Source organism: Condylura cristata, unplaced genomic scaffold (assembly GCF_000260355.1).
Source record: "Condylura cristata isolate star-nosed mole 26May11 unplaced genomic scaffold, ConCri1.0 scaffold00021, whole genome shotgun sequence".
Classification (NCBI taxonomy): domain Eukaryota; kingdom Metazoa; phylum Chordata; class Mammalia; order Eulipotyphla; family Talpidae; genus Condylura; species Condylura cristata.
The window spans coordinates 22163120-22186484 of record NW_004567122.1 but is presented as its reverse complement, the minus strand read 5'-3'; the positions used below and the strand labels follow the sequence as shown (position 1 = coordinate 22186484).

Here is a 23365-nt window from a genome sequence, read left to right as displayed (position 1 = left end):
TAGAGTGGTCTGGTTTAGAAAAGCATTGAACAAGCTAGTTTCTTATACCAGCTCTGCAGATGAATACTGTCCAAACAGTGATTGGTGATTTATGAGCTATATAAGTCAACACCCGAATGTGGCAATTTCAGTTTCAAGTTTGAGAGCTATAAATGTGTTCTAACACATTTTAAAATGCAGTATTTCTGTGTGATTGACTAAGAATTTAGTAAAAAGTAAAAAAATCCCAGTTTCATGTACATGCACAATTTTAGTTTTTTGTTTTTCAACCATTCTTCCCTTGTATTCAAGCATCCTGTTCATGAAGACTTCTCCTTTGTTATTCTTGTTGTGGATGAATGAACTCTGAAAATTCAAACTGTGCCAAATGAATGTTTTGTCCAAATGATAGATTGTTAAGAACCAATCTTTTAATTGGATGAATGACAGAGTGGCCACAAGAATAATGTCTGTCCTTCTTTATCTGGCAGAAGAAAAATCAGTATTCTGAGGTAACGCTGTGCAATGCATCTAATTTAGGGACCTAAAATAAAGACTGCCAAAATAAACAAAATTTTTCTTTCATTTTCTTATTTCATATTTCATTTATAACTATATGTGACTACTGAGTGGGAGTGATATGTAATAAGAGAACATCTTCCATGACTATGATCAGAAGATTGATTATTTAAACATTTAAGGGAACTGCTACAAAGAAAGCACATCAGAATGGATACCTCAGAAATGTGAACTCAAATGCAAAAATTAAAATTCCAGAGTACAAAGAGAACTGCACAAGAGAAATTAAAGAAATTTTTGTTTATCTTTATTAGAAATGTACTTCTTACCATAATAATTAAGCTAGTTCTTTTTAATAGTTTGTGTTCCTTTCACAGCCCAACTCTTAGTATGATTCATTTAATGTGAGGGTCTATTATTCTTATAATATATAGAGAATTTCTTTCTGCATTTTTGAAGTGCTACATTTAAAGTAAGTGTTTCTAAGTGCAATTATGTTCCCGAGCAGCTTATCCATTAGCAGTGAAGTCATTTTCAAAGCTAACCCTCTTTAGAGCAACCTGTTTTCCCACTGCTACTCTTCTCTTTTCTCATGTCTTATTCATATCGAATGTTTGTTGGAAATTAAAAGATGTCAGCATTATCTTTTGAAAATAAAATAAGCCATCTAAGTTTTAATTTTATGGTCTCCAGGAATCAACACTGAGTCTTTCCCACACGGGGGTACCAATGAATAACCTATTCTAAATGACAAACAAACCCTTCCTACCTACTTTTTCAAATCTAGAATTTTCTACTTTCTGCTACTTCAGTTATTTTCCTAAAAGGTTATTATTATCGTGAAACTACATTAGTAACATGCCTCAATGCCTTCTGCATCAAATTGAAGTAAACTTTTCTTTATTGACTGTAAGTCCATTACTTGCAATAAACCTAACATCTTTAATTTTCTCAATTCCCCACATTAATAAAAGTACTCTAAATTTCATTAAACAAAACGCCTACAGTATTTCACATATTAACATATTCATATTAGGGATTATAGAGTGCACTGTACTGCTCCCAAAGTCCTAATTACACTGCAATTTGTAATTTATGCAGTGAATGATTTAATGAGTTATATTCCATTTTTATCATACTATCTTCACATAGCATTTTGTCATGAACATTCTTCCATTTCATGTAATAAAAGCAGGAAATAATACTTCATGGCCGTCTAATTCTAGTATATGAAGAATTACATTGCAATTACTGAACAATCTATTTTTTAGATTGTCTATATTGAATACTACACACACATCCCAAATCACCTCTATTTTAAAATAAAAGACAAAAAGTGAAATTGCTAGAACAAAGGAATGATCACATATAACCAACATAGAAAACTTGAAACCAACACTAAAATTTAAGTGTCCATTTCACAGGAACATCAAGTAAAAGTGTTGACAGCTGGTAGTTTAAGTGTTTCAAAGTCAGTGTTTTTTTAAAGAAATTAAATTGCTAGGTAACCTGAATTTTGCATATAAGAAGTTGATATCATAAATAACAACATTCAAAATCATCCACCCAAAGACATATAGGGTTTAGGAAAAAGTCAGAGATTAATACTAAATGTAGCTAGTGTCATAAAATCCCACTCCACGGGTTTATCTTTTACCAACTATTTTTGGAAATTTAGCTCATTTTAATATGCTTAAAATGATAAGTAAATTAATTAAAAAACATCAATGACTTCCAGGACCTAATTATTTTACATAAAAGTGTACTTAAGCAACACAGCACTGGAGACAACTTAAAGGATGGTCTTAATAATAAATACAGCATTAGTATGCTCTTCTGTTATACCCTTCATTATTTATTTCCACAAAAAAAATAATATTCAGTTGTAGAAGTTTATTCTTAAAGTAAAATATTTATTAAATTAGATTTCCCCTAACACTAGTTGAATAATTGTGCATTTCCAAAGCAGAAGGTCAAACAGGCCTGAATTAAAACAGCTACTATGCTGACTAAATCTAACAGCTTGATGGTGTTAATATCAAAACATTCTACCAGGAATTGGACCTCCTGTTGCTTTCCACAGTTCTCATTCTCATGAGATGGCTATTTCTACAGGCCTTCTAGACTAAAGCTTACCCTATCAGACTTTGGAACAAATCACTTCTGAGTGTATTTACTGATGATCTTCACTCGATAACTTGTTTATCATGTCATCCCCCAATCACAGAGGTTATTATGAGACATCTGTTCTTATACGTAGTATCTCTGTATATATTTTTATCACTCTATGGCTCATAAGGCATTTTTATATTCATTATCTCATATAACTGTCACAATTAGTAAGATAGGAGGGTGATCTATTTTAGTCCTATTTTACAGGCAACTCAAAGGTGGTAAATTAATGTTAGAGATATATAAAAACAAGTGTCCTTATTTCTAAGCCAAGCAGCATTCCATTGTGCCTCCTAACATTCACTGGTTCAGTTAGGTAGAAATAAAGTTACTGGTTAAAATGTTATCTATATCTTTTCCATCTTACAGGCAAAATAAGACTCTAATCTCAATTATTTATAAATTTTTTAAAACTTTTCCCCTGATTAAGTGGATATTAGTCAATATTTTAACTCTAACTTAGAATTAACATGATAATTTTCTGAGATTCATAGAAAAAATATTGTACTTACTATGCACAAACTGTAAATTCAATCGGAAGGATTTTAACCCACTGAAGCTGATGGCTGACTCCAGAATCCGAAAGTTCTCTAAACCATTGCTCATTATTGAATATTAGTGAGTAATGTAAATGATTAATTTTTGTGTACTTGGCAAGGCTATGGTACTCAGTTGTTTGGTCAAACAGTAGTCTAGATGTTCCTGTGAAGGTATTTTTAGATGTGATTAACATTTAAATCAGTAACTATTTAAATGAAGCAGATTTCTCTCCAAAGTGTTAGTGGGCCTCATCCAACCAGTTGAAGACCTTAAGAAAAAAGACTGAAGTCTTCCAAAAAGCTGAAGAGAAGAAAAGAATTCTGCCTCCAAATTTGCCTTCAGGCTTGCAGTGAATGTTAAATCCTTCCAGAAATTTCAGTAGGCCAACCCATAAATCAAGTGAACTAATTCCTTAAGCATCTTTCTTTATATATTAAGTAGATACCCAGGCAGACAGACAGACATCCTGGTGCCCTAACACTCAGTTTGATTTACTAATACCGGTTTGGATTTACTAATATCTATTCCCAAATCTTTCTCTTTTGCTTTCTTCTGCTATGGAAGCTCAGTAGATGTATTCAATTTACCCACTTCTCTTACAGCGATAGGGGGTTGCTACATGAGACAATTCTTACCACAGATCTGTTGGCAGAGTTCATGGGGATAACTTCTGGCTCTGAAAAAAAAAACAGGCTAAACACAGGCTAGTGGGAAGTCTTCCTTTCCTACTTGGATACAAGTTCAAAGTGCTTGAAATCAATAAGGCAACACTAAGCAAAGGCAAGAGCAAAAGACAGTAAAAACATGTAGCTGTGGTATCTTCTAACATTTCTTCAGGGCCTACTCACCTACACATCTGCAAAACTGACAATAAAGGCTTTGTAGCCAAACTTTTTGTTTTTTTTTTTTTAGTCAAATATATTCTTACCTGATACAATTACTTATATTATGGTTTAATTTACATTTACTCAAATATCTATAGCATTAGGTTCTTAAATATTTATTTGCGTATTAGAACGGTTAGTAAGATCCAATTTTTTAAAATACAAGTATTAAAAGCCCAGGTATCATGTATTAGCTAGTAATAATTTTCTGAATTGAAATGAGGAACAGCAATTAATGAGTGGCTCCTTTTAAAAGGTCTGCATTTAATGCTGTGCTGCAGGGAATAAAACCCACCCTTGTGAGTCTCCCAGTTGAGACCCACAAAGCAAGATGAGAAAGTCAGTTTTTGTATAAGTGGCTGTCGAAGAGGCTAATAAGAATAATCACATTTTAGGTTAGATATCTTTTTCACAAATACACGTTTAAATTTTTTACAAAGCTGCACAAAAAAAAAAAAAGGAAGCTGTTTTCAGGGCATTATTCAAAATGAAAAAAAAAAAAAACGAGTTAAATAAAATTGAGCCTGATATGTGAGACTACAAATAATGCAGTAGTGCTATAGGTGGGTCGTAATAAGATCATGAAGGCTGAGATGGAAGCAATTTAAAATTAACTAGATTGGAAAGAATGAGGCACTCTGAACAAGAATTTGAATAAAGCTGCTTTCAAAGAGGAGATTAAATTAATCCAGTGGTCTGAGGGGCCTGAGAACTCCACGAACTTACTTTTACTGGGAGGGTAAAAGAAATCCTCTGTCACCAGTGGTAAGAGAGGAGTCTCCTTCATTTTTTCAGGGTGCTTCTGAAGCTTTCATCTCTTGTCTTTACATTTTACCTTGTTTCCTGCCACCAGTTCAACCCTTAGATATTTATTGATACAATCAGCCCTATGCTGGTAGAACCTCTGGTTTCTTCTTTTGATGCTGTGACCTCCCCCATACCTCTTCTACAGCTCTGAGCTGGGAAAGGCCAATCTGACCACGATGTCCTCAAGGGCATCAGTCTCAGCCTTTCTCTATGGTTGGGAAACTCACCTGTTAAGGTCAACTTCTCCATGAAGCCTTACTGTGAAAACCTCATATATCCCAGTGATGCCTCCTTTTAAACATCTATACTGCTTATCTACCTATGTCTTACCAACTCCGTGCTCTCTTCTGTTATTAATATTAATATTCTCCTTTAGCTGTCATTTTTTAACTATCCTTTTTCCTAACCTCTTCAAGGAGATCATGTGTTTAGGACAATATGTGAAATCTGGTATTTCAGATACTCTCATTCAGCTACAGTCTAATGTCTTCTACATGTAGATATTTCTATTACATGTCTTTACATTTTGCTTAAACTCCAGATATAGCTATACCTTTCTAAAGCTATTACGTGAAAGATGTTTATTTTTATATTCTGTCTATAGCTAAGTATAGGGCTAGTTCTCAGGACAGTCTGCTTACTGTGATAATTCTAATAAAGATGATAATAAACTCTTCAATCCACAGTGCTCTTCACAGGATTTTATTAATAATATAAGTAGATTTAAAAAGCAATCCTAGGAACTAATAAATATGAAATATATGAAACTCTGAGACAATAAGGATTTCTTCAAAGCTTTGTCACTTAAAAAATAATAACTATTCCTGAGAAATTTTTCTCTATGTGTATGTATTTCTGAGCACTGAGAAATCTTTCTTCTAACATAAACTAATTACAAGAACCATTTTCTGGCTAAAATGATGAGTTCTCAGAACATATCCCAATAAGTGAAATTCTGGTGTGATACATATGCCCATGAGCACCTTGTTCCTAAATAGTACAGCTGAAGGAAAAACAATTTAGATAAAACTGACAGCCTACATTTTACTCTTGCCCTGAGGTAAAATAAAGTACACAACTTTCTTTTTCTATTGAAAATGAAAACTTTATTCTTAGATATTTTTCTGTAAATATACACACTAAGGACTGGAAGAATTGTAGCAATTTTGGTCCCATTCATTCACTCTTCAGAGAATGATGAAGAGACTCATTTCCAACAGGTAAGCTGTGGAATGAATGCTGAAACTGAAAGCAGCAGCTCCCTATTCCAGGTATTTACTGTCAGCTGCTCACGGTAGCCTCCCACTTTTATCTCCAGTTTCCTCATACTGAATGTCTTGAACTTGTCTACTTCAATCTGACATCATAGTTTTAAAATAAAAATGAAATGTCATTTTTTGAATCCTTAGGCAGAATGTCAGTATAACTTTTCAACATAGTCTTTGGAATCAAATTAACCAGAGTTCAAAGCAAGATTAAAACTGCTCTTTAGCTGTGTGGACCTTGGCAAAATACTACATTTCTCTGAATCTGTTGCTCACTTGTAGCATAAGGCAGAGGAACTTCGTTCATTTAAACCCCTTACAGTCCAGCATTCAGTCAGTGGCTGGTAGATAAGTAATAATTTTCTGTTTTTTATAGTTATATAACAATACGGATCAATTTGATTTTTTTTGTTATTTTATACAATCAGGTTAAACAGCTTATATAGATTGTTCAACATATATACTAAGCATTTCACAAATTTTAGCCTAGTTTCTATTCTTAATTAGCTACAGTGGAAATTTCAAGCTACAGATAGAACCACATCAAGCTACAGATAAACATTAGATCAGGTTGTCTCTGCTGCTTTTTACATTACAATAAATAGCTTCCATTTTCTTCATGGACTATCTACCTTAACTATCAAAATGATGCACAGACTCTTCTAAATTTACTTCAATAGGATGCACAGCATTAAAAAAAAAAAAACTGATCAAACAGGTCTAACAGAATGATGCCAACATTACTCATTAATTTTTAAAAGAATGGAAAATATCTTTGATCTAGGTTAATTTGGTTAATAAACCATATTAATTCTATTCTACAGGGAAAAAAATAGGCTAACAAAAAATTACTTTCACAATTTTCTATTATTCTGAAATTTGGGACTAATAAATGTATATATATTGACCATAAGGATCATATGCCACTGTTTTTGATTCAACTTAATAGGATTTGTGGAGGTTGGCTAAAAAAGTTGATGTCCTATAAACTCATGCACTTAATGCTAATATGGAGAAATGGAAAACCAAAGAAAGGATTCCCCACTCAAATTCTAAAAATATTTTTTCACATAGCATTTTTAATAACAAATCTTCCTTAGAAGAAATTCAAATGAAAACAAGGGTTCTTTAAAAAATAAAATAAAAGCACAGGTGTTTTACATAGTCAGGAAATGTCATATCGTTACTTATATACCAAAGTGATTATAGCTATACAATAAAAACTGAAAAACAAGGGAGCAGATCTTTCTTCCATTATTTCCAAACATATTTTAATAGCTGATAAAAATCAATTTCATTCATTATTAACTGTTTAAAGTAGTACTTCAAATAATGTACTTAATGAAATGGAACTTCAGTCTAATTCAAATGAAATTTAAATTTTATAAGCCTTGGATCATTGAAGGTGTTTGCTTGGCTAGGCTGTGCATTTTGAATACAAAATCTCTTTCATGTGACCCTTTGCTACAAGTGAAATAAGTTTTTATTTTCTCTCTCAACTTGGAAATTTAATTTTTCAAAAAAAGTATTCAAAATGTATCAAGAATAGTAGGCCAAAACAGGTATATTTTTCAGCTAATGAATCATTTTAAAAATGGATTGAGGAAGAATAAAACCTAATTATTACATCAAAAAACTGATCATATCAAATGTTGTCAAAATATTAATAATGATATGAGAAAATAAATTAGTTAATAAAAATTATAATCACTGGAAAACAAGGAAATATCAGGAGAAAAAGCATACAAATTTAAATTTTAGTTAAGATTAAGAAAATTACTTAAAATTTTAAAAGAGCAAAAAATTAAATGCATTAAAGGTTAGGGCCTTTTAGGACCTCAAGAAGGTATCTAAATTTATGTGTTTTGTTGCTAGTAATTTTAGTACAGAAGAAAACTTAACATTCACAACTGCATTTTAATTAGTGTACCAGTATTCATGATTTTGCTCCCATTTCAAAAAAAAATAACTTACACTGTTAAATGCTCTTCAAATTAAAAAAATCAATTTTAATGGCTTTAAAATTATTTTTACAATTGATTGTTAGATAATCCATATACAGGATTTGTTGGGTCCAATATATAAATATTTTGGTAACAAATGTGCACAACAGTAATTAATCATCAGTTATAAGCTTGTAGTGAATAAAATTAAACATTCACAAACACTAGTAAAAATATACTATTAGAAGAACAATAATGATTAACAAAGGTTCTTTTATTATGGTCAGTCTTTCCCTAGACTTTCCAAAGTCAGAAGACATTCTTGCTGCCATTTGACCAAAGCTCCATAAGTAATTAAAGTTACTTAATAAAAAAGGGGAACCAAGACAAATCACAGATTAAATATGAGAAATGCAGAATTTTAAACATGGGGAAATTCATAAATCTTAGTAATATGCAGTTATATGGCTAGGAGATCAATGATGATGAATTTATATGCTATGTAATTAATCTTTAGCTACCCTGTTCTACATGTATTTGTGGCAGAAGCACCTCCATTCAATTAAGACACAAAACTGAAGTACATGACCATAAATTCAAAACTCCAGTTTCACAAAGAAAGACATCTATCTTAAGAGGTTTGGAACACTAAACTAAAGCTATTTCAGATAAAAATGTTATAAGTTGATTCTAAAAAAAGAATATCCAAGTGTAACAAATAATATGAAATAAATTTACCTATCTGAAATTATCCACTGAATTTTCAAGGAATATTAATTTGGTTAGTTGTCAGATAATACTGTTTAATAAAAGTTTCATGCTATTTGCATTAGTGATCCAAAGTTTGTGATGCAATCATAATGCAGAGAACTATACAGCAACACAATACGTTGTATTTAAGATATGGTAAATCACATATAATAAATGAAGCCCAGATTTGTGACTGGAGTCAATAAAGATTATGCTTTATTTCCTTAATTCTCTTACTTGTGAGCTTCTAGTAAAGCACATCTGTAACACCCCATTAACCCTGTCTTCACAAACTCAGACATTAATGTTTTTACATATATACATATGTGTTTATATTAGATACAATATACATAATTTGTGATATAATAAAGTATGCATATAATAAACATGTGAATATTGAATATTTAAAATATACGTGATAAATATATAACTATTTAGTATAAATAATATTCAATATGAAATCTCTTTTTTAATATTCACCCGTATGCATGAAGCTATATTTCAGATAAACACTATACCGACCTAAAAATGTAGTCTTCTTCCTCCATTCCATATTTCTATTACTATTACTATCATCCCAGTCCAAAATCTAGGAGTTACCTTAAAATTTTTCCTGTTCCATTCCTATATATGTTCAGTCATCTACTTCTATCAATTCTTTCTTATTATCACAATTTCCTCTCCTCACTGGAAAATATTTCCACTTCAATTCTTTCATCAAAACCACCTCTCGTTTGGGCAAGAGCCTCCTATCTTGCGCAGCTATTCATAAGCATTTGAACCCTTATAATCTATCCTTCCATTAACCACCACTTAGTGGTAATCTTATAATGCTCACCTATGAAGAACTCTTAAATTATCTATGTAATTAATTGTCTACACATATAGTTCACTAAAGTCACCCAGATTTTTAACAATGCATGAAGTTTTTAATAACTGTAGCTGAACCAATAATGTCACCCTACATGACACTAAGAATCACTGATCTACAAGACCTTTAAAAAGCATTAACATACAATACGTTTCATAATGAGCTCAACTAACAGCTTGTTTTTTTTTCTTCTCTTTTTATTAATTACTTTTTCTTACATTGTTGTAATCTACACAGTATCCTGCCACCATATCATCCGTGAATCATCACCATATTCTCTTGTATTCTTCCCTCCCCTGTTTAGACCTCTCTTAATCCCCGCTTCCCTTGCTTTTTGCTTCAGATCTGTGGTTAGCTTACTAGTTTTAACTTTTTCTTGACTTTTTTGTTGTTGTTGTTTATCTATATTACACATGTAAGTGTGACAACCTACTATCATATCTTTGTCCTTCTGGCTTATTTCAGCTAGCATAATCTCCCGCTCTACCCATGTTTCAGTAAATGCCATGAGTTTTTCTTTCTTTGATTACTGAGTAATATTCCATTGTGCAAATATACCACATCTTTTTGATCCATTCGATAAATTCTGTAGAGGAGCTGGGATAAAGGAATCCTCTTACATTGCTGTGCGAATGTAAAGTGATCCAATTACTATGGAAAGGTGAAGGTTCCTCAGAACACTGAAAATGGATCTACCAGATGACCCAGCACAGCAATTCACTCCTAGGACTCTACCCAAGGGACACAAAATCAATAATTTGAAAAGAAACCTGAACCCTTATGTTGAAATCAAATTTGTCCATTTAAATTTTTAAGTCATTTTTCTGCAATGAAATGGATCACTCCAGTAACCTTTCCATTTGAATTCCAATTCAACAAGTCAGTATTAAAGTGATCAGGTCAATAAAAACATTCTACCTATATTTTAGGAACTCTATTCATACTATTCGTATTCATATTCATACTATTCAAATGTAATAAATAAAAATAAAAACTAAAGCTGGATAGGGTAAGAAAAATACATTTTTCAAAGAATACTCTAAAATCCATCTTGAATTTAAAAAAAATCAGACTAAGATGTGAATATGAAACTCATGGAAAAATAAATTGTAAGTGATGACTTGATATGCATTATATTTGCATCCAGTGACTGTCTCTAAAACAGGTTAAAAGGGCAGAAATGCAAAAATGATGACTACTTTCCTTTGGTTTCCACAAAGGAAGACAAAATGAAAAATCAAATTTTAAGGAGTAGCTAAAGAATTGGCTGGATGTTTGAAAACAAATAATAATAGAAGAATTTAAACAGTGATCTAAATCCTGTTGCCACATAAGAATTATTGGGATTGCTTTAAACACTACCCTCACTATAAGCTTCTCCCATAAGAGAGTCTGCTATCAGGCTGGGTTCCAACATAAGAATTTTTCAGCACCTCTCCCTCCCAACCCTCCCCACACGAGAGGATTCCATTATGTAGTCAGGTACCGAGACAATGAATCAGTATCTTCCCTACAAGAATAAACTTATTTTATAAAGAAATTGCAATCCACTTTTTTTTTTTTAAAGATTTATGTATGGATACAACTGGTGCTAGAGGTGTCGGGGTGAGAGGATTTACCAGAGACAGAGTGGAGAACAAAACAGGCAGATGTACTGAAAGACACTGCTGAGGGAGCCGCAGGTCAGACAGGAGATCTGTTGTGCCATGTGGGATTTGTTTTTGTTTTTGTTTTTTAAATCTCCTTGGCTGGGGATCGAACTCATTTTTGCAGTGGCTAGTGATAGCTTGATAGCACTGTATTTAAGCCCTGCACTACCAGGGAAGCCCACAATCTACCCTTTCTTATCAACATAATTTCTTTCCATGAGAAGAAAAAAAAAATATATGAGCATTGCAAACTGGAAAATGTAGTTAATAGTTGTTACCCAGTAATTATTCTATATCAAGGATTATTATAAGGATTACATTAACTTTTTTGTTCTTCACAATGGCTCTGTAAAGTTGGCATATTTATATCACTGGACTTCTAAGTTAGATTCATGTAATCTTCATAATTTACTATATCCATTCGACAGATGAAGAAACTAAGGCACAAAGAACATAAGTAATTTGTCTAAGGTCATATAGCTAGTGAATGATAGAGCTGGAATTTGAAATCATGTAGTTTAGCTCCAGATTTAACTAAAAATGTTTTGTATGTGATGTGTACTGTACAATAAATGCAATAAAATTTATTTGCAATATTACTAAACATGTCCTTATTCTCTTTCAGATGACAATATTATAAGCAAGATAGGAAAGTGTTCACTTAAGATAAAATCAGAATCATCAGATAATAGGCTTTAGACAGGTACCACTGTTGGAATCACCTAGAGCGTTCACAGCTTACAAAGAAAAAAACTGAGAAGTATGTCAGAGCTTGGAAATCCCATTTTGCCTTATATATGAAAGCAGGAGCTAGGTTAGAAGTCTGACTCCTCCCACCATTGAGCTCCAGAAGGAGAAGGAGGGTATGTATATGTTTACTGCTGCTAGAAAGTGCTCAGTGAATATATTTGAACAAATCCTAATCACTAGACCACCAGGGAGCATCTGAACAAATGAAATCAACAAAATAATTTGTGAGGAGACTGAATTCAAAGGGCGTAGTATTTTAATACTATATTTTTCCATATTTTAAGAGACATTTTCATTCTGTCCATTAAATATCTTTATTTCATATGTAACTTATTTCTATATAGAACATTGGATTATGAAAATATATTGTTTTTAATTAAAATGTTGATTTTTCAGTACTTCATTTTATACATGTGAATTTTGCCTTAGGTAAATCATTTAGGTAATAAATATATAATTTTAATATATATAATTATATGATAATATAATTATTAAAATGGACATTTCTAGTAAAAGTTCAAGAGCTAGGAAACAATACTGTTAACACTAGGGTAGATTGTTAGTAGTAGTTCTTTTGGATCTACCTCTGGTACTCATTCTGGTCCTTGATATGCTGTGATTCCTCCATTTGCAATTGGTGTCTTTACCTTTCTGTTAACTAACAAATCATAGCCACCATTCTACACTTAACATGTGTTATAATAGCTGCACTCTGTTGTTTTTACCAGATAAAATGCAAAATTCAAATTTCTGGTTGGTCATGGAGGGCTCTCTGAAGAGTATGCTAATTCTCAAAACAAAATGAAGCAAGAATTGGCCCTCCCTGGTACCACAGTGGGTTAAAGCGCAGCACTGCAAGCTAGCTGCAGTTGTTCACTGTGAATCGATCTCTGGCTCCAGAGGTGCCCCACATGGCGCAGCAGACCTCTCTTGTCTTACCTGCTGTTCCCCTCAGCAGTGTACTTCATCAGTCTGCCTGTTCTGCTCCCCACTTTGTCTCTGGTAAATCCTCTCACTGTCCTTGCACCTCTGGCCTGTCACCACGTTAGAAAGTTGTACCGTAGTTGTTATAATTAAATATCCAACGGATTTGCAAGATGTGGTGACATTAAATGTATGTCATGGCTCAAATTGATTTCTATGTGGAGCTTTAAATAAGAGTTGTTTAATGGTTAGGAGAGTAAATGAGGATAATGTTAAAATTCTGAGTGACTGAAACCCTCAATTTTTAGGATTACATAGGTTTTCCTCATTTAATAATATCAAATAATGACATGATTCTAAACTTCTCTCTTTTATTTTAAGGAAGTTTATGTTTAACTCAAATGTACTGTTAAAGTTATATCTTTGTGCAAAAGAAATAAAGATGTACTGTAGTTAAATAACAGAACACATTTCTTTCTATTTTGAGGACTAATTCACTAATTTTAAAGTCAAGACAAAGAAAATGGTAGTAGAAAATTACCACTTAGAATTTTCTCAGCAAATTAGAACATTTTTGATTTGTTAAAGAGGAAGAGATTTCAAATCTTTTAAACTGATTTTTGCAAATATGCTATTATGGATTTTATTTCAAACGGTATGGAGGAATCTTCCAAATTTACCATTCATACAAATCTTGGTAATTACCTTCCTGAAAAGCACCCATTATCTTAATTAAGGTGATATGGTACTAGTTAACAATGAAAACGAACTAGCTATTACTACCAAGTGTGGAGAAAAAATACCATCTTTCTCCTTCAATTTAGGTGCAATTTCATTTTGTACAATGAAGAAAACAGAAAGCAGAAAAGAAATTTCATAAAATCAATGCAAGATGATTTTATCTGACAAGTGGAATGGGGGTGGAAAGTGTAGGTGTGAGGAGCTTACTGCTTTTAAGTTAAAAACTAAATTGTGACAGAATCAGAACCAAAAAAAGATTTTTGAAAGATTGCGTGTTGGATCAAAATCCCAGAGTTACACTTTTCCATAGATATTAACATATTTTAGGGGTATAAGCCATGTTCATGACACAGTAAAATTACCATTACAATAGAGGGTGGCTCATAAGAAATAGGAAGAGGCAGACAAAAAATGTACAACAGTCCTGTAAGAATAACACAAGTTAACCTTAATGATTATGGTATGTAGTATTTATATGTAATTTAATTTCTGATGGTGTAGCTCTCTGGAAATGTAAACCTAAGGACATATTCTCCAAATACATACTTTTCCGACGGAATTTCTCAGGTGTTAACAGCATTTTGGGGACCAAGATTGGATATAAGATATTCGGTGGTGAAGTTAACTCTTAAAAGAGTCTAATAAATACAAATACTTTTAGTTCTAAGGAATGGTTTTTAAACCCACGGAGGAATGCCTTTTACCATCGTAGGGTTATGTTTTCTCTGAAACAACAGCGACTTAATGAAAAGGATATTCTTTGGATCCATTTAACTGCAGATATTAAGCAGATAAATATAAGCTATTCTGAAATTGATTCTAGAGAAATGTAGTTCTCAGAGAGAGAAGAATCATTGGAATTAAAATTATTCAATGTTTAAATATAAGTGAACTTACTAAAATAAAAGGAGAGAGCTTCCAATTCTCCTAAGAAACAGGTTGCAAGTGAATTGTAAAAACAAGTTTTTAATAGTAAGAACTTTCTAGGTATTTGCTAAGAATATAGTTAAAAGAAAGGAAGTCTAATTATGTTATATGGCATGCAATGCTAGTAGCCAAACTTGGGGGGGGGGAAGCTATTATTCTGTAAATTAAAGTATTTATAATGTATATCTCATTCTCACTGGAAAGTTGGTTCACTTTTTCAGGAACTATTCTAATGAAATTTGTTATATATGAAGATTCAGTTGAAAACATCAAAAACACAGGCCTACCTGGATCAGGCAATTAATATAAGGGGAGCCTGGTTAATATAAGGTTAATATAATTAATATAAGGGCATGAAGGGAACTGAAGAATGCTTTCCTCTGCTGAATGCATCGAAAAACAAAAACTTTAAAAAACTCCAAGTGCCAAACAATTTAAGAGCCATATGCAGCCTCTAGAGCTGCCAGATTGTAGCTCAGATAGTTAGAAAAACAGTAGCCAAAATAGAGATCAACCAAAAATGTGAACTTAGCCAACAGTAGATGCCAGGAAATTCTAACTCTCATGGGATGAACAGAATGGAATAATTTTTCATGAACATACTTCAGTTAGTAATCCTTGCATATACAATTTGAGGTAAATATGTGCAAAAGTGGGCCCTCCTTGGTGGTGCAGTAGGTTAAAGCACAGCACTATGAAGCTCTCTGTCGCCACTATAGCATGTGTTTGATCCCCAGCCACAGAGGTGACCCACATGGCATGGCAGACCTCTCCTGACCCACCCAGTGCTCCTCTCAGCAATGTATTTCAGTTGATCTGCCTGTTCTTCTCCCCATTTTGTCTTTGTTGAATCCTCTTAGCCCCTGCACCTCTGGCTTGTACCCCAGTTCTTGTACACATAAATAAATAAGTCTTTAAAAAAATGTACAACAGTAATGAAATCTGTTGATTATTTACATCTGTCATAGATCTGTTTCTACCTGTGTGTCAAGAAAACCAGTATGTCTGAGGCTTACCAGTAACCCAGGTTTTCTTCATTCAGAAGAGGCCAAGTCATTCCTGAAACCTAAGTGTGACCTGGGTGCACAATCCTGTGATCTCCTCTGCTAACAGAGTCAGCCTCTCATGAGTGTGTTAATTTACTGAGCACTAATGAAAAGTGGTGTATATCAAAAGGCACTTACAAGTTATCATTTGATCCATAAGGTATCTGTTGCTAGTAGTGGAGATGACAGAGAAAGAAACAGAGCAAGAGGCCAACAGGTAGGTCATATTTCTCCAGACCACCAAGACTTTATGGTAAGAAAGAGCCTGAAAAAAACTGGGGGACATTACCAAGTTCCAAATGTCTTTAGAAAGGTATTCTGATAAGGTTACTGCAGAAAGGGATGCTACTGACTTCCTTTCCTACTGAAAGTTCCAGAGAAACTTGGGGAAAAGGAGCAGCTGTTCTGATAATAAACCTAGAAATCTATGTAGTATTTTTTTTATTCTAATTTTTTAAAGGATTTATTTATTTATGCTTACAGAACTGGAGTACAGGCCAGAGGTGTGGTGGGTGAGAGGATTCACCAGAGACAGAGTGGGGAGCAGAACAGGCAGATTAACAAAGTACACTGCTGAGGGGAGCAGTAGGCGGTCAGAAAAGGTCTGCCGTGCCTTGTGGGGCAGCTCTCTGGCCGGGGATCAAACTTGTGCTGCAGTGGCTTCTGAGAGCTTCATAATGTGGTGCTTTAACCTGTTGTGCCACCAGGGAGAGCCTTATATAGTAAATTTTTATGTGGCTAGAGTATGATCTGTTTGGGATTCCTTAACTGTGTATATTTAATAATCATTGTTAAACAATATCAGGATTTCCACACTACCTCCTTAATATTAATTATTTAATGTGGTGTTCAAAGCCTGGAGCAAATATTTGCATTGCATTTTTTAACAGACCTCTGTGATTTATAATAAGTTTTATTGGTAATGCATTCTTCACATTTCTAAAATACTGAAGTGTATTGGTTTCTCCCCCTTTGACAAAAATAAAATTCCTAAAATTTGGATTCTTTAATTTACTTTTAGTTAGAATTTCTAATATTCATCATTCATTACTTATAATGATTAAATGAATAAAATCGGTGAAGTTGTGTTATATAGTATTCTATATATAATTTAGCATTATGGCAGTCATTAACATCTACTAACAAATTACTAGATGCCAGACACTATATTAACTATTATATATATTTTATGAACTTAATTTTCCCCAAAATATTTGGGGTAGACATTGTTATAATCTCCCTTTTCAGCTGAATGAAACCAGGCACAGAACAGTTCTTTACAAAAGGACAGTGAGACTAGTAAATGATACTATGGTGACTCAAACTCAAATTTAAGTTGATACTCATATTCCCTCTTTTCCTTTTTCTTTTTCTCTACCACAAAGAAAGTAGACTTCAAGTTAGCAGTAAAGAATAATAAAAAGTTTTATAAAAATATTGTTAGGTTCAAGAAAAGCTACCAAATCTATATATTAAAAATTTTATGGACTAATTCTCTTCCTTCAGTTCTGTTCATTATTTAATAAAATAGCATTCTATCATGAATTTTTTACCCATTCATATTCAAAAACATGATTTTTTGCAACAGGGCTCTTAACTCTGTAAAACCTTTTATTATGAGGAAAAGTTCAACAAAATCTTTAAATTTAAAAAAAAGGTATAGATAAAGGAAATTCAAAATTTTAAGAAAATTCTGTGACAGATGGTTCCTTTAAAAGAAATATGGAAACAAAATTAATAATCAATTTCATGGCCTATTCTAGGACCAGATGTGAAATCTTATCTTTATTGAGGACACCAACCCAGCATGGGATAAATTAACTTTTCCAGATGATGTGAACAGTAACACAAATGAACATCATTTCAACCAAACTAAAATCCGAACCAAAAAGTCCTTGTTTGTCTGTGCCCCAAATGACATACTGTGGTGTCTCGTAAGAATAGGATACATCATAACATTAAAATTCTTAGATATCATTTAACTGTATATTTGTCTTCATTGAATTTATTAACAGATACTGTTTAATATACCTTGGTAATGAAATTTTCCATCATTTTTTAAAAAGACTTTGAGACTTTGTATTAAGATTTTATGAATGTCTCCTCTAAAATAAATGTTTAAATAGCTCCTGTAAAGACTGAATTTTTGAAAGAAAGTAAATTTTAGCAGAACATAAAAGTCGGCATTCTAAAACTACAGTACTTTAGAAGAGAGTATTTGCTGTTGCTGGGAAAAATACAGGTTTTTTTTTCATACAGATTCTGGAAAAGTATCAATCTAAACTGAAATGTACTATGAAAAAAATAATGAAAATATTGTGATTGTAAAGTTATAGCCTATAAAACTTGGAGTCTTCTTTGTACACTCTTTCAAACCAGCTAATGAAAAAATCTAAAATTCTACTTTGAAAGATCACACATCTATGATAACTCCCTTTGATATAACTAGAACAAAGGCCTATACTATGAATAGATTATTAAATCAATTCTTGAGCACTTGGGTCACCTGAGCATATTTTTCTCTTTTGGAACATGAATGAATAGGCTGCTATAAGAAAATGGTGCTTTCATAGGAGAATCAATAAAAAACTTGAAGTGAGGAACATTTTAAAACTCTGTATGATGTCAAGGCAATAAGGTATCAAATAAAACAATATTTTTCCATCTTTATTTTTTAAAACTCATCCCTATGGACTAAATATCTGCAAAGTAATATCTTTATGTAAATGAAACCAACGGACTATTTTCTATGTTACATATTTATTTTACCTTCCAGTTAATTATCAATTAAATGGGGAAAGAATTCTTTTTTCTTTGAGGTTACTCTAAATTTTTTATTTTTAAGGTAAAATGGTCTTACATAAATTATTACTCAAATGCATGAGGTATTTTATGAAAAAAAGTATATCTTTAACCTCAAAATCAATGAGATATCTAATAATTTTTAGTTTGAAGTGACTAGTTATCAATTTTTTAACTTGTGAAAAAATATAAAGCATATTTACCAAAAGTGTAAATACCACAAAGTATAAAAAAGAAAGAAAAAGTGAGATTACAGAGAAATGAGTATGATTAACTATATTATTATTTTAAACTATAATGATTTTACATATTTGCATAAAATGTTTCTTCTATACTAAAGATCATGAAAAAGCTGAAAATAATAGTAAATGAATTGCTATAATTGACAAAGGACAGTTAAAATATATTAAGCTCCAATCAGTGAAAACCAAACTAAAATGAAAACTGTAATACACTAAACTTTTGTTAAATAAGATTTTTTAATAAGTTTATTTTTCAGGAAAATAATTTAAATAAAAATGTATTTAATTTCAAAGCCAATTTCTGAAAGGAAAAAATTCCATAGTATTTTATGCAACTAGTTGTTGCAATAAAACAACAGTTCATAGCTCATATTACTTAAATAATGGTTGCTCAGAAATTGGAATGTTCAGAAACTTGAATAAAAGCACACAAACAACTTTAGGCCACCAAAATATGAAGCAGTTACTTAATATCTTCATAACTTCTGTTTTCTAAGATAATTTATTCACTTTAAAATTTTGTAAATAAATCTATGACAAGTGATATGAGTTAACTTTTCTTGCATTAAAAAAATTCATGTTAAAATTTTTCAGATGAAAATCATACTAGAAATTTCAGATTCTAATTATGGGGAAACCAAGAAATGCTGTTACACACCTAAGCAAAACCACAACAAACAACAAAGCACCAAAAGCTACAACCCCAGAGAATAAAGTTAAGTCCTTTTGTTAGAGACAGGAAGTAGAGACACATGTTTATACACACCAATAAAGCAGATAAAGTGGAAAATACAATCTTCCAGAAATGTGATCAAATCTATAGACAGCTACTTAAAGTTAAGAGTCAGGTTGATAAGAATGACTCATATAGGCCTTAGTTTTATTAAGAAATGTGTCTCCCACAGTCACCCTTGTGTGGATAATGGCTGCTGCTATCATTTTCTAGTAAATTCAAAGACACAGAGAGAATAAATAGAATTACCGAACCTGTAAACTGACTGTAAAATGACATGCACTTGTAATATATGAACATTTTCATTACAGGTTGTCTTACCTCATAAGACCAGACACACTGAGTCCCACCAAAACGTCGTACACATCTTCCTACTTCCACATCCTCATGAGTCGTGTACATTTCTCTGAGGCATTCACCAATATGTGGCACCATCCTCCTGAGAACTTCTCGACTGAAGATCATACCAGGTCCTCCCATGCAGAAGTTCTCACCAGGTTCCAGCCCCAGCTTTCCAAGTTCTTCAATATTGCCCAGGCCAGTCTGGCCCAGGTAGAGAGGTTTGCTGCTATTCAATGATCTAAGAAACTCTTCCAGCTTATCACCTGCAAAGAGAAAGGTAACAGTCACTCCTTTTCCTAACTTCATAATCATTTATAATGTACAAAGTAAGGGAATGCATTTCAGTATTGTATGTAAACTACCCATAGTCTTAATGCAATTGAAAAAAATTACAGTATGTTATTTAAAAATATTAATTTTTAGATATATTATAAATTAGTATCATAATCAAACTTTGGAAATAATAATAGAGATTTATTGGGTTTGAACTGGGTGGAGAGATTACATTCAGGCAGTTTGCATTGGAAATATTGATAATTAGAAATGAAGATTCATATAAGTCAGTACAAAAATAAATAATCACACTTCTGATGAGTATAGGATCATATCTATAGGCTATGTTTAGTGGGAAAATAAACGTTTGTTAAAAGTTAAATATTATAATTGGTTTACTCAGAGTTTGCTACTTTACTGTAAAATAAATGGTCCAAAAGCCTGTGGTAATCTACAAAGCAATGCACTGGAATAAGTAATCACCTTCTTTATATTCCCAGAAAGAAATTTTACTGTAATGTCTGATGAGCAAGGAGCCTGATCCTATGCCACACCCCTTGGATCTTTAGGAGTTTGTTATGCTGGGTTCTTAATACAAAATTCATTTGTTTCCATAGAAATACACAGAATGTGACATTTCAGTGTCCTGCAAGACAATGTCTCAAGGTATTAAAAGAAATGACAGAATTAGGTATCAATGCATTTTAGAAATTGTCTGCAAAGTGTTAACAAACTTCTATCAGGACACTTTTGTGATTCTAATGAAATGCAGAAGACAAGGGTCTGTACCATAGTAGCTCTATAACCTATAGATATAAGATAATGCACGCATCAGAAATGAAATTTCTTTTTGTATTGACTTACCTATATCTTTATTTTTTATTTAATTATCAATATTTGCCATCCAAACAAACCATAATGTGACTTCTCTCCACCCAACTCAAATATAACTCCATTAACCAAACGGGATAGATTGTTGTATGTTTTTAGTTTGTTATTTTATTTTTCTTCAGTCATATGAAAGGTACGACCTGGATCTGGAGAAAGCTATGAGGATAGAAGTATAGCTGCATAAACTAGTGAATGTCTGCCCCCATTTGACCAAAAAAACTAGAAATGTAGAAAGCTTGGGAGATCTCATTCAATACAACCCTGATTTTTCCATCTCCAGCTTCACAACGGGTAAGAGGGGAAAATTTTACTCCTGTTCTACGGAATTTCCCTCCATGAGATCAGAAATCTAGTTAGGGTGCTGACGGCGCCTCTTTTAAACTCCCATGTAAGTTTTCTCGTGCTTTGATTGTGTGTGGTTTTGGGAAGGACTTACAGCCCATTGCCCTAGCCACAGAGATGGGCTGGAAAGGAACACTTGTGCACTGGGTACAACATGAAGCGCCTAAATTCTGAATCATATGCAGAAGCTGTCACTTTCTGCCCAACACCAGTTCTTAACAGTACACCCATCCCTCGGGGTTTTTATTAAGTTGTGGAATAGCTTGGTGCGGCACTACAAAGGCTGGAAGTAGTCTCGCGCGGGAGCGGTGGGGAGCACCAGGGTTCCAGCTCTTGGCGCGTCAAGGTAAGTGGGAGGAAACACACAAAAGGGTCCGGGACAGCAAAGAGCATTCCTCAGTTTCACCAGTTCCGAAACTGTGCTAGATACATTTGAAACAAAAGACAGTGGAATAGAGCGAGAGCAAGATCTCCAGAATGGCTGTCGCCGGCATCCTCGGTCTTCCTTTGCTCCACCAAGGACACGCCCCTCTGGACCAACTGGTCCACTACCACAACCCCGGGTTTTCAGAGCTGGGTAGAGTGGGAATAGCCTTTGCTTTAGCCCTACGCTGCCTTTCCTCGCCTATCTTACGCGTTTTAGAGTAGAGGCAAGCGCTGGACGAAAACGGAAACAGTAAGGAAGGCGATTAAAGCCAGGCAGGTGTGAGGAGCGTCCAGACTGCGGGAAAGGAGGAGCGGAGTAGAAATGGTGGGCGGATGCGAGGGGTGAGGACCGCGGACTGGGGGCTGCAGGAGCCGCGAGCACGTGCTGGCAGAAAAGCACAGAGGGGCTGGGCAGGGGTTGGGGCTGCTTGCAGAGAAAGGAATCGGTCTGGCAGGACAGCCAGCGCTGGGAGGTCACCTTTGATGTAGACATCGTCGTCGGCGCGCATGAACCACTCATACTTGTCCAGGTAGTGGTCGTGCATGTACTTGATCATCATGAAGGACTTTTTCTGGGGTGGATAGGAGTCGTCCACCCCTGGCAGTGCGATGACAGGCAGGGGTGGCGGGGGCTGGCCAACTCCGGCGTTGGGGGGCTGCTGGCTAGAAAAGAACTCCACGCGGCCGGGGATGAAGCGTGCCCAGGTCCGCTGCGCTGCTAGTGCGCGGCTGCCCAGGTACTTCTGTGCGGTCATGACCCCCACGTATAGAAAATCCCGGGGTCTGGAGCTCGGGGTGGCGGCACCCCCGTCTCCGCTGCCGTTGTGGCTACTCCCCGGGCGACCGTTTGTCCGTTGCCTGGCCGCGCCCCCGTCCTCTTCTGGCTCCCCTTCGGCCATTGGGGCCCCGGGGAGCCCCGTCGCGCCTTCGGATTCTCGTCCTCGCCGCCGCTGCTGCAGCGGTGGTGGCTGCTGCCAGGGGCTGCTCCGAAAACTGGTTACCCCGAGTGCAGCCCCAGGCAACGGGGGCCCCTGGAGCTCCGGGCGTGCGGGGGGCGGCGACTGCTCCAGCGGTGGCCGGTGCTGAGGCTGGGGGAGCGGCTGCTGCGCGCCGGCGCCTGGGCCAGCGGCCGAGCGGCCGTAGTAGGAGCAGAGGCTGGAGCCGCGTCTCTTCCTCTCGCTGAGCTCCGCCACCCTGGGGGCGATGAGCCAGGACGCGGCCGTGAAGCCCAGAACCAACCCCAATGCCACGCTCATCCATGGGCGGCGGGAGCGCACGGCCATCGCTGCTGGCCCCCGCGCGGACGCTAGCAGAGCGGCTGCGGCGCTGCGCTTGGGTTCTCCGCCTTATACCCGCCCCTCCTCCGCCTCCGCGCCCCCAGCCCCGGCCGCTGCCCGCCGCCGAGGCGCCAACGCCGGCTGGAGTTCGGAGCGCTCCGGGCGCCTCGCCCGCTGCGGCTAGCAGCTGCCGGCCGCGCTCCCCGCTGCGCTCTGGGTCGGGGCTCCGAGCGAGGGTCGGGAGTGAAACTTCTCCCGGAGGCGGCGGCG

At 35.0% G+C, this 23365-nt stretch overlaps 1 protein-coding gene across 1 annotated transcript in view; it reads right to left on the bottom strand.

Moving 5' to 3' along the window:
* The window catches only part of CHSY3 (chondroitin sulfate synthase 3), a 220096-nt gene extending 196932 nt beyond the window's left edge, over nucleotides 1–23164 (bottom strand). Inside the window, exons 1-2 of the mRNA XM_004686685.2 lie at nucleotides 22297–23164; nucleotides 19866–20149 (exon numbers count right to left, since the gene is read on the bottom strand). Coding sequence (XP_004686742.1) covers nucleotides 19866–20149; nucleotides 22297–23101 — 1089 coding nt within the window. The 5' untranslated portion in view covers nucleotides 23102–23164. The remainder of the gene's footprint in view (nucleotides 1–19865; nucleotides 20150–22296) is intronic.
* Between the last annotated feature and the right edge of the window lie 201 nt (nucleotides 23165–23365).